General features: G+C 35.8%; 1 protein-coding gene across 1 annotated transcript in view; it reads left to right on the forward strand.

The window, feature by feature from the left end:
- The window catches only part of TOPAZ1 (testis and ovary specific PAZ domain containing 1), a 79513-nt gene that overhangs the window by 44357 nt on the left and 18289 nt on the right, over positions 1–16867 (forward strand). The window contains exons 6-8 of the mRNA XM_010562424.1: positions 4043–4110; positions 6501–6631; positions 14819–14956. Coding sequence (XP_010560726.1) covers positions 4043–4110; positions 6501–6631; positions 14819–14956 — 337 coding nt within the window. The remainder of the gene's footprint in view (positions 1–4042; positions 4111–6500; positions 6632–14818; positions 14957–16867) is intronic.

The raw sequence follows: 16867 nt of genomic DNA on the forward strand, positions 1-16867 counted from the left end.
ATGTAAAACTTTCAGATGTTAACAGAATAAAACTTCTGCCAAAACAAGCCTCTGGAGAGCAGGGCAAGTCTTTAGTAGGAGCATCCAACTTCTTAAGAAGCAGCTAGGCTGTATCATAGTAAGTTTATTAGAATGAGTATTCATTTTGTGTGCAGTGTGTATTATATCTTACATACACTGTTTAACAGAGTGAGTATTCACTGTATATTACCCCAGGGTAATAGTGGCTCTTCAGAGACAGTTTCCAGCTGACAGTCCAGACAGCTGTTGCCCAGAGTGGAAGACCAGAACTGAGCCCTTTACACTTATGTGTTGGTTATGGTAGTGAAGTTTGTTATTTACATTAAATACTAACTGAAAATTTTATTGGATCTTGTAAGTACTTTGTAGGGAGGACAAATATTCCCTTTAATTAGTAATGACATTGAGTTAGAGTAACATTTATCACAGCCATTAGATAGATGAAAACTGAACTTGTTTGAAGTCATATTTCAACTTTCTTCCTGGTATCTACTGAATTTGCTTGCCATCAGCCAAGGAAAATAAAAATGCATGGTTCTTATTTCTTAGAATTTCCCCTTAATTTACTAAAGAAGCAAGCAAAATTGTCTGGTTTTGCTTTTTACCTTCCATAGTTTGATGCAAAGATCATTAGACAGTGACTAATCATACATGGTAACGGTCAGGAGCATACTTATGAACTATGAGAATATTAAAATAAGGCAATAGACCTTACCACAGTTTTATCAGGTAACTTATGATATCACCAGATAATACCAGATAATGGCTAGTTCATACTGTTAGTTTTTATTTTGTTAGTATTTACCAGATACAGCTGGGACTTCAACTTTGTTTGGCCAACCCAAAAAGGTGATTATGCTGGTAGAGTTACGCTCACATCATACTACATATTTTAAAATAAAATATTTTTCTGTTAATGTCTTTTTTCTTTAGAGATATTCTAGAGTATTGTCAATGTTTTCTTGTTTGGCTTCTTATTTTATGTATACTCAGTTTTGCTTCATTGCAGTATTAGTTTGTAATGCCACTTTAGTCTGTCCACGTAGAACAGCGAGTCAGAACTGCGCTACTGTAAACTATCTCTAACTTGTAGAAATATTAATTTATATGCATGTTTTGTGTAATATTTGGTTAATGTTAGCCATTACACTCTAGATGAATGTAATCTAGGTGATTTTAGGTAGAAGAGCAATGCAAGCACTTAATGCCTGCGCATGGTGGTTGTTGCTGAATGTTTTAACTGTATCAGTACATAGCTTTTGTTATGATTTCCCTTCAGATTAGTAAGAGCAGGCAGATGATGAGAGAATCTGGATCTTTGCTAAAACTATTTTAGTGCATGTATGCATGGGGATGGACTTCAGTACGTTACTTCTTGTGTATTGATATTTTAGTCTGGCATTGGTATGGAGCAGTAAGAACTGTATTTCTGCTAGCAGCAAGTTATTCTGAAAGTATAGCTGGGTTGTTAAAAAGCTTTTAAAAATGTGTTGAGTGTTACTTAAGAGTTTAATAGAATTTAAATTGTAATTGTAAAGGAAACGATTGGTGCCTTAATTTGTGGTGTTATTCCAGCTACAAAAGTCTGAGATCTAGCAGCTTGTCAAAATGTCAGTTGCTATAATGAGGTAATACTTTTTATTCAAGTTTCATTGTGAAACCAAAGCACTGAAACTGTGTGAAGGATGTACCAGGTTGACTTGAGTAACTGACAAGTGTTCAGTGGCAACTCTTAGCCACTGTGGATCCGTAACTATTAGCCACTGTGGATCCATTTTGTTTGAGCTTTCAATTTAAACACAAGATGTGTTTAGCCAATGACACTTTTCATCTTTGACTGTTTGTGACCTTAAAAGCTGGAAGGGTATTTTTAGTTACGAAAATTCAAGGATAATAATTTTTGGCTTCCAAATTTCAGATAATGAGAGCACGTGTCCTTCAAAAGCAGAACATACAGGTCAGAACAGTGATTGAGGTCCAAAATTCAAATAAGGCTTTTTTCTTTGGTTGGTTGGGTGGGTTTTTAAGCAAACTAACAAAGCACCCAACAACCAAAGAGGCACCTAACATTGCTACACATCTCTAACTTAAAGTTTCCTAACTACTGTAATTGTGCTTGTGCATGTGCCCAGAACTGATGTCTCTGAACAAGTAGATTTAAGTAGGACAAGCAGGTACTGTCTCTTAATCCCCAGGAAGATTCAGAAAAGGCTCTGTGTGTGTATGTCCTGAATGGTTTGATTCAGTTAGCATGCTCTGACCTTTAGGATAAGTAGGACTGGTTACTCCTCTGGTGGCTGCGTTTTAAGAAGAGTGCTGGTCACTTCCAGGCATTAATTGCCAGTCATCAGGAAAGGATTCTGGCCCTGCAGCCTGAGTGGGGCAGTGAAACTCAGTTTTCACATTCACTTCTGTTTGCCATTTTCTATTGCCTACCCTTATGTGACTCCCAACAGTGCAGGTTTTTTAATCAATCATCATTCTTTCCTCTCATGTAGGGTATCTAGACATTTACTCTTAAGTGGCATCCAGTATGTCTTTTCATCCCAGCAGAATTAGTAGGTTCAGTGGATACCTTTGAAAGCGCATCAGCAGCTATTCTTGCTTTTAGGAGACTTATGTATTTTACTGTTTTCCTTTTGAATAGAAAACCTAAACTTGAATCCATTTTTCATATCCAAAATAGCAAACTGAACACTGTGGTTTCTGTAACTTGTGCTGTAAAGAGAGATTTGTTTAAACTTAGCAGCATCATGCAAGAGCATCCTGCGTTCTGAGATGGTCTAGTCTGTCTCCATTTCTACATCTCTAAAATGGGCTGACTTCTGGTTCGTGTCACTGCTCCTAGACTTGTCAGCTGGTGAGCAAATGCCAAGTACTGTAATAAATGTAGTTTTCTGTATGTGTTTTAGGCACCTTCTTTACAAGAACTTATAAAGTGTTTCTGTAACTATTTCACACTACACAATTAGCAGAATCTGGTAAAGATTTGGAAGTGGCTTTTGACCTGAACATGAAGATTTCAGTCTCTTCATCTGTTAAATATTTTCAGTTTTAAGCAGTGTTTATGAAGATGACAGCTTTCTGGAACTGTCTGCACTGCAGTTTTACAAAAAGAAAGTCAATTGTTGTTGTAGGCAAAATCACTCAAACTTTGCATTTCACATAAAATGTTGGAGAGAGTGGAAAAGAGCCTACAGAGAGCCTGCGTCTAATAAAAATCCCTCTCATCTCTACAAACTTGCTGTAACTTATTAAACTCTGCTTCTTAATGTATGTCGCATATATACATAGATACCTGTGCCTGAACGTTTGTATAGTTCCAAGTTACACATGCTGGGGAACTTTAATTTCTACTAGGTTGTTGCAGATTTTCATTGTTCCATTTTACTAGGCAGCTTGCTGTCATTATACTTGGTGTCATTCACCAGGTGTGAGCTTCCAAAATCTTTGGTGATGACATTGTTGATTTATATATTCTATATATAATATTTTAATATGTATTTTTACCTTCTGAGCTTTTATAAGGAGAAATATTTATTTTTTTCCCAGCTTATCTTTAAAAGAGGTGAAGTATCTTTCTATGAACAAATGTTTTTGTTACTCTCTTTTGAGATTCATTTTTATGCAAATCGTCTTGAATATAAAATTACTATAAATCACATTTTGTAGAAACTGATTAATTGGTTCATTAGCACAGTATTTCCATAATTTGATGTACAGAGATTTTCCCTCCTCAGTATTTTAGGCAAAGGTGAATTGAGATAATGAGCATTTACTGATGAATTTTGGGATTTGAAATATCTTGGTTTTACTTGTTGTGTTTAGGTGTGTATCTGTAGGGATGGACATAAGAAAGCCAAAAGAAGAATTAAGAACAGTCTTAGAACAGTGTGTTGTATGTAAGGATTCTGTCTATAGCTAAAAGTATTACTGAGAACTTTAATTTTATGGAACTGGTTAGATTAATTCTGCTTTTGTGCAAGATGGAAATCTTAAATACACTTTTTATTCAAAACAGATGTATTACCATACAAGAATCTGGAATGTCAAATGATACTGAAAGTTGCTGTGACTGGGTGCTGAAAGGTAAGAATCTTTGGAGATTTTTGCTGATTTTTGTGATCGAGAGAAGAAAGTAACCACAAAGATGTTCAGTGGGAAAACCTAGGCTTTCTACTTTCCACATAAAATGAGAACTTGTCAGTTCAGTAATACTTTTTATTGTAACAGCGTTTTGTTTCCTAATGCATATAAAATGGATGTCTTTTGAAATGGTACAAAATTGACCCTCATAGGGAACATGTACTTCTCTGTTGTACTTGTCTGTTGGTAGTACTGGGGGTTTTTTTTGTTTTGGTTGTGGGTTTTTTGACATCTCTCTGATACAAGGCAAGGAATTCTGTTAGTTGATGAGGTTATAGTAAGACACCGAGTACTGTGATACTGCTTTGGAGTCTGACTCATAATGTCACTTGGTTGTTCTCTTGTGTTCATCAGCAGACAGAATTTTATAATAGGTTTTTTTCCAGGTTGTGCTTCTGTTTTTTGCAGATGCTATGCCCATTGCTTTGACAAACTGTTTTGGTTTTTAAGAATGCTTATTTTTTTTTAGAGAAGGATACTTCCGACTTAATGGTTTTTTCTTCCTATTTTAAGCAGAACAGTCCCAACTAGGCAGCATCTGAATGTGATTTATTCTGTTTTCTACAGCTTGCATACAGACCTACTATGCAAGGTACGTCTGATGTGGAAGTTTCTCTTAGGTTGGAGAAACAGGATTTTGACTTTAAACAGAAGTCCATTACTGACACACTGGAGAAGGCACAGAGTGCTGAGGCTGGTTTTGAAGGTTCTTGGTGTTTCCCTTTCTGTTGTCAGTTTGTCAGCTTGCTGTTAATCTGACACTCTGCCATTATGTATTGATTTTGTTGCAGGCTTGAAAAGTGTCTGTGACAGTAGCTCTTGTGCTGTTTTTTCATATTAATATGTTGTGTTAATGTAGAGTGAGTGGTTTGGACAGATGTAGCCTCCTGGAGAAAAAGGATTGAATAGTGACTATTTGCGGGAGAGAGTTTCAGGCTTCAGTGATTAGAAGGCAGAATAAAAGGTAATGAGGGTTTAAGAGCTCAGACACCAAGAAATAGACATAAGTTCCCTGAAGAGGAATAGGGAGTAAGTACACAGTTAGGGCTCTGGTGATGTAAAGAGCCAGAGGGGCCTGTGCCATGGCATCTGCAGTACTGAGGTGACTGCAGCCAAACCTGGGAACAAGTCCTGTACTATTTAGTAACTTCTGCATTTTCTTAGACTGTTTCTTGTTTTACTTCATGTTCTAATGAAGTTTGAGGCTAAAAGTCTTTGGGTCTTTTTGTGGTGCTTAAAATAAAGAAAAAGGTTTAAGTAGGTCCTTCTTCCCAGATCTGAGAAGCTTAGGATCACATCACACTCTTGGATTAATATGCACATGGTAACTTATGTTTGATTGTATGACTTTTTAAAAAGATCTGTACAGATCAAGAAAGGTGCCTGATTTTGGTAATTACTGACAATTTTTGTATTTATTTAGAAATACGTATTACTGCTTTGGTGTCTTGTGTTATGTAGTGAGGTCATGGCTGCTCATCTCAGTGGCTTCACAGTCTAAGAAGGGCAACAAATACTACAGTTAAGGTATTCTGGATGACATCAATCCTCTTCACCTTTCAAGTGGAAATCTTGTGTACATTATCTTCAAGCAGATGTGTCTTGTACTGATGATGATATGGACACCAGTGACTATAAGATAAAAGCCTTTCCAATCATAATCTGATTCTTTCTTCCTGTATCTAGACAACACAGTGCAGTTGAAATTCATTCATGTGATCCAATGAAATAGTGAGTTTCTTTTCTGTGCAGAGCTGTTCTCTTGTCCATAAACAGCTGCTTCAGAAAGCTCCAGTCAGGTGTTCTGTTCATTTCCTGTGGCATCTGCAAAAGGTGTTGAAATTTCCTGACACTGCATTCTCATTGAGTTTACTGTATTATAGGAATTTGGAGTTTCTCAGAGCTATCTGTATTTAGTTCAGGGTTGCATCATGTCATTACAATCAACTTACCTCCTTCTCCAGAAAAGACTTACGTCTTTATTTGCATAGCAAATTACCATAAATATCTTTGGTTCTGTTTTAATAACAAAGTTTAACTGAATTTATTTCTAGAATATTGAATTATATAAATAAACCTGTTCTACTGTTCTACAGGGACTATTACGGAACATACAGTTTGGATAGAATTTTAATTGCAGATTCAGTTTAATATTTATTTGAAATGGTTCGTGCTTTAAAGGTGAAATAATTTTACATATAAATTTCACATTTAGTAAGTCCTAGGAGTTCTTAAATGTCATTAGTATTAAGGCTTTGTAATATTTTGGAAATAAAAACTTTGTTGTCTTGTAGCATGGGAAACACATAAGTAATGTGTTTATACATTTTCAGCTAAAGATATTAAAACCCGGAACTCCTCCAGAGGAAGCAGTCCTTTGGGAGGTGTTACTGAAGACTTTCTTGAAGATGGGCAACTGAGAGAACTAGATGAACTTTTAAAGAGTTTTGACATGGATGAAAAGGTACTGAGAAACCATGCTTTCTGTCACTAAATAGTTTAAGAAATTAGTCTATATAATTGGATAATTTTAATTACTAATGCTGTTTTATCAACAAAATTTTCAATTTCTTGTAATAAAAAGAATATTAGCATTTCATAGATTACTGTACTATTGACAGCCTAAGTTTTGCTTGACAGAACTTGTTTTTTTTACCTTGCCACTAATGTTTCATTTCAGATTTGAACATGAATTAAAATGTTTTTATATCAGTTCTTACAGTAACTCTGTATTACCAACTGTATGAAAATTACTGTTCCAGTGAACACCTAAGTGTACTACTGTGCGTATGTGACATTTTTACATAACACACCTAGTTTTAAAAGTCGGTATTAAGTGCTTGTAACCACACAGTCTCAGAAGGATGGGGTGGTGTTGGAAAGTTGGGGAGCTGCACAGCCATCATGCATCCCAGGAGGATCATTCTGTGGCTCATTACTTGGGCAGAGGGCCATTACATTAACATACTGACTTCCTGGCAGTTCAGAGGGAACGTTAAGGCATTTTCATGCTCACTGACTTTATCTGACCTTTCTACTCTCTCTGTCCTCCTTCCTCTAGATAGTAAGCCTAGGTCTTTTAAGACTTGAAATTTTATACTATTTACTTCTTTGATAATGGTTTGGAATTTCACTGCCACTCAGACATAGCTGCTGATAGCATTTACTATTTTCCACTACTTCAAGAGTGGATAATGGTTTTAACTGGATAAGTTAAACTGTAAAATTCACATGGCTAAAAACTGGTAGGTAATTGATAAGTTAATCAAACAGTAGGGAATCAGTTTCCTTGGCAAAATCATTATTTAAAAGCAGAATAGAAACATTTCCTTTAGCAATGGAATTGGGGCTGCTAACATCTGATTCGTAAAGTGAACAGCGCCATTTTGTTCCCTGACTTCTTAGAGAAGATAAAAGAGTCTGTCAAATCATATAGGTTGCTGGAGGTGTAGTACTTGTTGCAATATTGCCAGGTCAATCCCAGTTGGACTACTTTGTAGTGTTGTAGCTTTATAAAATCAGTGTCCTAATGTTTGCTTTTCTTTGCTGTGTTGGACAACAGTAAATATGTATAACTAATCTCACCCAAACTTCAAACTTAACCAAACTTATGCCATAAAATACATGCTGCAGCCCTAAACCTATTCCTGTATGTGGATGGAAAACTAGCTGTGCAGACCTGTGGAGGGAGTGGAATGGCAGAACACATGTTGCAAGTATCTACCATTTGGGGTGATTTTGGGTGTTTGGTTTTTTTGATGGCTTTTCCAACTAATAATGATGTGAGAGACCATGGAGAAAACCCTAAAAATATTTGGGGAACTGGTAAAATGAAGTTTGGAAGTCTGATGAGAGCATATCCATCTCTAATTCTTTGGCTATCATAAATTTGTGATGTAACGTGAAGTTCAAATTACTTCATGAATAACACCCAAAACAAAGCCAGGATTCCATGACTTTGTTCTATAACAGTCCTTTAAATTCTCATCCCCAAATATGTTAGGGGCTGTCTTTTTTCTCCATATCTTTGAGGATTTTTTGCCTACACACCATGGTGCACAGCTGAGCAGAAGCCTTAGATTTCTCCTCAATACAGCTTTAAATTTTCATTGAATTTGATGGAATGTCTTTTGGGGGTTTCTACACATCTGTCAGGCGCAGTTAAAATTGGGCAGTGGGTCTAAAAATTGCTGGGATTATCAGTGGGAGCAAAGAGAAGTGAAGACAATCATGTTACCCTTTTTTCCAATTAAAAATCACTATTTTAAAGATCACAATATAATGGCAGTGTGTCCATTTTAAAAGATGGTGTAAGAGTAACTCTGCAGTCCAAATTACAGTTTTTACGGTCAAAACTGTATTATCACACCTTCCAACAACCACTAACGGTTTTAAGTCTGTAGTGTAAAGTGTAACAGGCTTAGTAGTGCTTTGCTGTATCTAAAAATACATTTTAAATATCTTCACAGTCCAGGTTTGCAGATGGAGTGCCTGATGTTAAACAAGAAAAAAAGGGTGAAGCTGAAAAAAGGTATATATACTGTGTCCTTCATGCAACCTGTGATGTTCCCCAGTTGCTGTACTAATGAAATGTGATGTTTTTACTGAAACACCATCAGCATTTTAATTCAATTTTTCTATGTTATTGTGACTATGTGATTAAGAAAATAAGTATGTGAAATAATATAATTTCACTGTGCAGACTACAAGACAAGTATAGTCATAGCCTGACAGGACAATAGAGGTTATTTTGTCCTCTGGCTGGTGATGAAATATATCCACTCTATGCCTGTGTCTCACCTTGGCATCTCAATGTGAGTATAGCATAAGATACATTTCCAGCTGCAACAGCAGTTACCAGAACTTAAAAAAAAAAAAAAAAAAATCAATGAAACTTTCAGCTTTCTTTTCTGCCTCGGGACTTTCTAAACTGATAAAAGAAGTGAAAGATCTCATTCAAATTCAGGCTGACAAATACTTGAACAGCAATAGAAAAAGGCACTTAAAAACATGGCATGTGGAGCTAAGCACGTGCTTTACTGTTCTGCTAGCTTCAAGCTATGCTTACAGTGTTTATAGCACATATGACTTCAAATGTCAGACTAAGAAACTTCCATTCAACATCAGCCCAAAAATGAAGCAGAATAAGACTTTGTAGAAAAAGTATACTTAACTGATGGAATACTTGAGTAATTAGAAGAGAAACAACAGATATTTCAGAGTCATTTTCACAATAATCAAGAAACCTTAGCTGGCATAGAAGAAGGGGTTGCTTTTTTCCAGCACCATTCACAGTTCTGTGACAGACTTGAAGTGCACCAGCAGTCCGTTAAATGGAGAATTTTGCATCTTTTCATTAATCAACTAGAAAGCTCCAAGCTCCTCCTTCTGGTAAAATACCCATTTAAATTTACCTTAGTAGCATAAATAGTTCTTTATGCTCTAGAATAAGTAGATTATGCTGGATAAAATATGTGCAAGTAATACCGCATTACTTCACTTCCTTAGTTGAAATGCAGCACACTCTGCAGTTAGAGAAGAGGCATTTATTCCTTCATTTGGAGTCAAACTGTTTTCTCTAATTTACTCAAAAATGTTACCATTGCAAAGTTTCATCTAGAAGAAAACATAGTTACTGTTCTTATTTAGCAAACTCTGCTTCTAGTGGTGCTGTTACTTAAAAAAAGAAATTTATTGTAGAGCTATATAGTTTACAGTTCCTGGCAAAATTGTGCGTAGTTTCATGTCTAGATTAAAAAGAGAGCTGAGATTTATTGTCCTGAAGATAAGCTGCTATGAAAATCCTGTTGTGTCAGATCTGAGGCTGTCATCACAAAGCATAAAAAAATTCTACATGGTAATTTGAAAATTCTGAGTAACTAGATCTGCAGACTTTTTTTCTCTGGAGACCAATACAATACATTGACTAGAATAAAAACAAAGATTGATATTGAGGAATTTGGGGTTATTAGCTAGAATTTATTCTTATTTGCTGTAGCATTTTTATTTCAAACTGTGTTAAAAACAGGCTGCAATTTAGGAAAGATTTGAATTATCCTGGCTATGAGAAGTACTAAATAGCTAGAATGTGCCCCTCATAGGGGATAGCAAGTCTATTTCTGTCTCCAAACAGCAAGCAGGCTGAAATGTCCTTTGTACTGAACTTAGATTCTTAATTGAAGGGGGGAGAGGAGGAAGATCTCATAAAAGGGGATTGTTTTTTTCTGTGGCTTTATTTACAAATAAGAAAGACATCACTAAGTATTTTGCTAGCAATATTTGTAGCTTATTTTGGAAAACGTCACATTTTAGTAGCTTAAGTATCTGGAATGTACATATTTGGGAATAGTTAAAGGCAGAACAGTCTTTAATTGGAGTTCCCTTTGAAATCACCTGAATCTTTTGCCAGGTAGAGTCAGTTATTATGAAAGAAAACAGTTGGCTCTTCAAATGTAATTTCAAAAGCTTTGAGGATTACTTCTCTGGCAGATACTACATAACAGACTACTGAAAAGTAGATGCTTCTTCAGAGGTGACAGAAATCGTCTCAGTCTACCTGTCAGCATAGTGAAAAAAAATAGAAGTGGTTCACAGGTGCCTTTTCTATTTATTTATTGAATTTCATATAGTTACACTTTAGGACAGAATAATCTCAGCTAAAATCATAATCAGATTGGACCAGGCAGTAAGAGTAATGAAAATAAAGTTGTTGGGACTGCTAGCTCTTTAAATTTACAGCAAGTTTTCAAATGTTGTGTAAATTGTTGAAATTCTCATCTTTTATACACTTTATCTCCCTTTTTAGGTGTTTAGTATATGGGAGAAGCACCTGTTTAATTTAGTTAAACAAATTTTTGTTTGTTTTTTTTTTTTTAATACTCAACAGTGACTGTATAGACAAAGATCTTGTGAACTGTGAATTGCTATCAGGATTGCCATTGCGTGCCCGGAAAGTAAATGCCCTCAGTGAAGCTACAGTGATGAAACCCCGGACAAATGGTATTGTATGCTGTATTGGTGAACGCTCCAGAATTTATTTTTACGTTTGTTTTATTTGCCTATAAAATCTTAAGGAATTTCTTCAATTCCTGAAGGCATTGGCTGGAATTTGTTTTAGTTTGCATACACAGAAGCAAAAATGCAAGCTCTCATATGATAAGATTAGTGAGGATTTGGGGGTTGGGTGGGCTTTTTTAGCAGAATCCTATTTGGTAGGGTCAAACAGCAATCATTCTATCTTGGTATTTATGGTTCTCAGATACTTCAATGGTACAACAATGCCTGCATTCTTAGTATTTTGACACATTGTGTTTAAGCCATGTTATTGGCAAGTAACTTGTTTTTCTTTATTTGTGGTCAGAGAATGTGACTGCAGATTTTCTTGGTTGGTTGTTACCTGTCGGCAAAACTTGGCTAAGGGACTTCCTACCTTGCCGAAGGTCAGAACTTCTTTGTTTATGCCAATTCAATTGTTTGTGAGGCATTCACTAGACTGGATCAAGGAAATTATCTGGGTTTAAAAAGCAGCACTTTATTTTGACCTGGTATCTGTCACACCTGGGACAGGTACCTCACAAGTGTCTCTACCACCAGAGAAATCATAATGAAATGGAACTGTAGTCAAAGTTTCCTTCTCTTTTTCTCTGCACATAACAACTCTTGACATTTAGCCTTATATAAATGCACAGGTTCTTTTGGCGTACAAGATACAGCAAAAACAGGAATTGATTACTTATAGATAGATACTGCATTCTGTTTCTTTGCAACAGCTGTTTCGGGAATTAATATTTTTACAGTTATTGGTTAATATGGACGTTTATAAGCATGGATTTCCTGAATTGAGATCAGTGGCAGAGGTTCTTGCTTAGTTTCAAATTATACTTCCAGTCTGAGCTTGCAGAATGATTTTACCACCAAGTCATTTAACAATATTTTCAGGAAGTGCAAGAAACATAGATGCTATAAAAAGCAACTGCGAAATACATCTCTAGACTACAGTAGTTTGAAGTTGCTCATGTCTTTGGCCTTAAAAGTGTATACACCTTCTGAAGAGTTCTTCTCAATCAATCTTCTTAAAATCATTTGAAACAGTTGCCAAAGCAAGAGTTTCTGTGCTAGGAGAGGGCAAACCAGCCCTTTTTTTCCTCAGAACTGTGCAGGCGGGATTGGCTATTTCATTTTAGTGCCTGCTCCCCTACAAATTTGACATACAGTCAACAGGGAGAGTACAAACTCTTGAAAGGAGCTGGTCAGAAATTCTGTGCTGTGGGGATGGCAAGAATCTGGAGGAAAGACTTCTGAGCTCAAGTTCCCAGTGGCATTTTTCTGCAGCTAGTGGTTGACCATTTTCCTAGTCTTTTTCCTGTCACAAAATTTATCCAATCCTGAATTTACCAAATTGTCCACCATCACTGCACAAAATTATGCAGCTGTGATAGTACGTAACATTTAGATATTTAATTGTTCTACATTACATTTCTCCTTCCTATCCTGTGATAGTCCTGTCTGTTTAGAAAGACATGCAGAGTAAGAACCATGTACCTAGTGCAAGTCTCTAGTAGAACATTGTCATGGTTTAACCCCAGCCAGCAACTAAGCACCACGCAGCAGCTCACTCACTCCCCACCCACCCAGTGGGATGGGGGAGGTAATAGGGAAAAGAAGCAAAACGCGTGGGTTGAGATAAGAACAGTTTAATAGAACAGAAAAGAAGAAACTAATAATGATAACACTAATAAAATGACAACAGTAGTAAATAAAAGCATTGCAATGTATAAATGATGCGCAGTGCAATTGCTCACCACCTGCTGACCAACACCCAGCTAGTCCCTGAGCGGCGATTCCCCACCCCCCTTCCCAGTTCCTAGACTAGATGGGACGTCCCATGGTATGGAATACACCGTTGGCCAGTTTGGGTCAGGTGTCCTGGCTGTGTCCTGTGCCAACTTCTTGTGCCCCTCCAGCTTTCTCGCTGGCTGGGCATGAGAAGCTGAAAAATCCTTGACTTTAGTCTAAACACTACTTAGCAACAACTGAAAACATCAGTGTAATCAACATTCTTTGCATACTGAACTCAAAACGTAGCACCTACCAGCTACTAGGAAGACAATTAACTCCATCCCAGCTGAAACCAGGACAAACGTGTCATTATTGGATGCTCTTCAGTAACTATAGTTTGTCGGAAACGGCTAAGCACCCTGCCTTTTGAATACGCAGTTCTTTCAAGGGGCCAGATGGGAACCCTAGAAAGCAAGGCATTCCAAAGCTCTTATTTCTCTTTAGATATGGAGTTGAAAATTTGAACTTTTATCTTCCATTAACATTATTCATTTTTCAGAGAAGGAAATCTGTTATCAGTAATAATTAAAGTTCTAAACCTAAGTTTCATGGTTAAGAAACCAGTAACTTACATTGGGCTTAAGCTTGATATTGCACTGCTTAAAACACAGAGCATCAAAGGTTTTATTTCAGTTCTGGAAAAATAGTGTAAATTTATAGCTAGTGATGTGGGAATGCAGATTACTGATAAAGGGGGGGGTCCTCTTTAAATTAAAACTTCTGGATATTTTTATTCCATTTCTTTTCTTATCTCTGTAAATTAGATTAGAAACCTTGGATAAAGTAGTGAAGCTTTTAATTTAAATGTGCTTACTCTTTAAGTTTGTGTGAAGTCTCAGTTTTAGGATAATTTAGAAAACTAACTTAAATTACTGGCTTTAGATTGTATTAATCAAATTTTCATTAATCATTGCTGTGACTTGAAGGAACTATAAATATAAAGGGAAATAAGATAAATGAGAGTGGTTTCAGTATGATTCATTTTAGTACATGATCCATTTATTGCCCTCATCCTAATTTTTAGATTACAGATTTTCAGGAAAAAGTCCTTTACTTCCATTGCAGAATTCTGGAGGTTTTGAGCCATGGAAGATGGAAAAAAATGCAATGGTGAGTTGTTAAATCTTTAATGATTTCTGATCCTTTGGCACTAATTTTGTTAGTCAGAAATTATGAATCTATGCATATTTATGTTTCTGCTTCTCTAAAGTTGTTATCACTGAGTAAATATAATTTCTGAGAATAAAATCAATGGTGAGGGGACAGCTGTTACAGTGGAACTTTGTTGATTTCTATTTCCAGCTTAAGCAAAATCAAATAATGCTTTTTGCTTTATTGTTTTTGTAGAACTGAAAAGCAGACACAGTTTCACATGTTTAAGACAGCATTATCCATTGTGCTGGGCACTAAAAAAGCATAAAGGAAATTGATGCCCCAGAATTCTCAGACTGTTATCCAGAGCCGTGCAGGAGTTTGTCACCTTTCTTCCTCCTCTCTACTCATTGTCTGTCTCATTTAGCAGTTCTTGCATTCTCTCTGTGGTGTTCAAGACAGATTTTTGTTGTGTTAGACACTAACCTGACATGGCAAGGGACTGATCTTGGTCTGCTTTGAAACGCTGCAAATACAGTATAGAGATGAGGGTTGTTTCAAAGGTTTAGTTGTAGATCACATATTTTTTGCTTTTGTTTATAATTTGTAGGTATTTTGAAATTCTAAAAAAAATGAGCCTGTTTGCTTTCAAAAAACATTACCTGTTGGTTTTTTCCTGCTTCTTTTAATTTCATTTTATTTTAATTTCATTTTATTTTAGGCTTCTTATTCAGTCCAGCGGATCCTCGAGATGATTGAGTTGCCCCGTAAATATTGCAGATTTTATTTCACAACTTTGCGTGGGTGTGAAAGAGCAAAATGTTGGTTTTGGCATGTTCCTGAACAAGGGGATGAAAAGGTAAAGAGATTTATTGAACAAAGGAACAGACTGTAAGTGTGAACACTTCTTAAATGCAAAATGACATCTCTTTTATTCATCTATATATGGAAAGGTAGTAAATTTCAGAGATTGATGGATCAAAAAAAAACGTTCAGAAATTCTTCCTCTCAAGGTCTTTTAAAGTTCTTTTTTAAAAAATGGTAAAATTTTGAACCAGTAGACTTTTTAAGAGAACAGACATCAGCAGAAAGAGCAAGAATTAGGCTGTAGGAATATAGAGTAGTAGAATGGGGAGATTCTGAGACATTTTTAACCCAAGCATCAGAGACCTGTAAGCAAACCCAGACTTCATATGTATTCTTAAATTGCAATGCCATCTGTGGTATATTACTTTCTGCAAGTTGTGTGCAACAGGGACGTGTTTATTTAAAGATGCTGTCATGTCCTTAAATGGAGCAACAATTCTAATAATATTTGCAAGCAAAAATACTTTTCCAGTGGTGGGCAAAGTAGATGAGTTTTCAGACCATTTAACAAAGAAATTATGAATCTGTAATACTTCTAAGAACTGTACAAGGCAAGCTAATTGTGCTATCATGTAATAAGATTTTGGAATTGGCTGTACGAAAGCAAGACTTACGTGGTTCTGTAAGTCACTTGGAAGCAAACAAAAACATTAAAACAACTAAACAAAGACAAATGCCTAAACTTGCCCTCGTCAGATCTACCATCTCATTGGTATGAGTACAGTTTTATCATTGGTGTCAGTAAGTAAGAAATTACAGAATCAAAACGTAAAAAAATAACTTTTGATGAACCTGTGAGACATAAATAAAATAAAAAAAGGTAGCATCTAAAGGAGCTTATCCATCTCCTTGATATCTTAAATATACTGTGTCAGAATTTTTAAAATACATCAGTGTAATTTGATTTTATTTTTCTTAATGTTTTCTCCTTTCCTTTTTATGTCTCAAAAAAGAACTGGGTTTTTTTTCTAATGCTTTGTAACCCCTTTGAAAATTTATATGACAGCTTAAAAATACTAAGATCATTTGAGAGTAATTTTGTATGGGACATTTTCCCTTTTCCTCAGTTGTGAAATATCTTTGGCATACTGTAGTGAATATCAGTAATTTTCAGCTCTTTTGTATGAATTATCATGGTTTGTAGTGCTTCATTGTATACAGACATATTAAAGAATTAAATTACTTGCCTAAAACTATTAAAAAAAAATTCCATTTGATTTTACTTGAGGCGCAGCACTCCAGCACACTTACTGTTCTGTCTGACAAACCTAGTCTGACTTTCTTGGTAGTCTGGAAGTATACTTTGGGGCTTGTTTGTTTGTGTATTTATTTTTTTTTTTTTAAACTGTCCCTTTTAAAAATGATAATAGGCCGAGCACCTCATGGTGGCACCAAAGTACATGAATGGAAGACAGGTAAAGCAGCAACAAAGTAATCTAGTCAAACACAAAGGAAGTAAATCTCTTTAGGAACTGTTATGCAGACTGGTAGTCCACTTGCTTAGTATTATGTTTTCAGTGTTGATCGTTACCAGATTTTTTGAAGAGAAATACCTTTCCCCATAATGGATATTCTTTCCTTTTCATTCATGGACATGCTTTAAGGCATAACTGACTAGGATTTAACACTCTTCACAGTTGTCGTTGATCACACAACACAGCAATAATTTAATTCATAAAAACATCATATGTTTTGAAAATCAGCATACTCTTGAGCTCAGCAAGTTCTACAAGTTACCAGTTTTTCTTTTTTTTAAAAGATGCCTTTAATTTCAAACAGTGAAATCTCTTTTGTATTAGGCAAAGTAAACAAAACTATTAAGACAGTGTTTTAAATACTCCCCAAAGTATTCAAAGGGGTGGGGGGATCTTAACAATGTGTATCAGTATCTGATTGGGGGGGG

Source organism: Haliaeetus leucocephalus, unplaced genomic scaffold (assembly GCF_000737465.1).
Source record: "Haliaeetus leucocephalus isolate CR32 unplaced genomic scaffold, Haliaeetus_leucocephalus-4.0 Scaffold159, whole genome shotgun sequence".
In the NCBI taxonomy this organism is placed as follows: Eukaryota; Metazoa; Chordata; class Aves; order Accipitriformes; family Accipitridae; genus Haliaeetus; species Haliaeetus leucocephalus.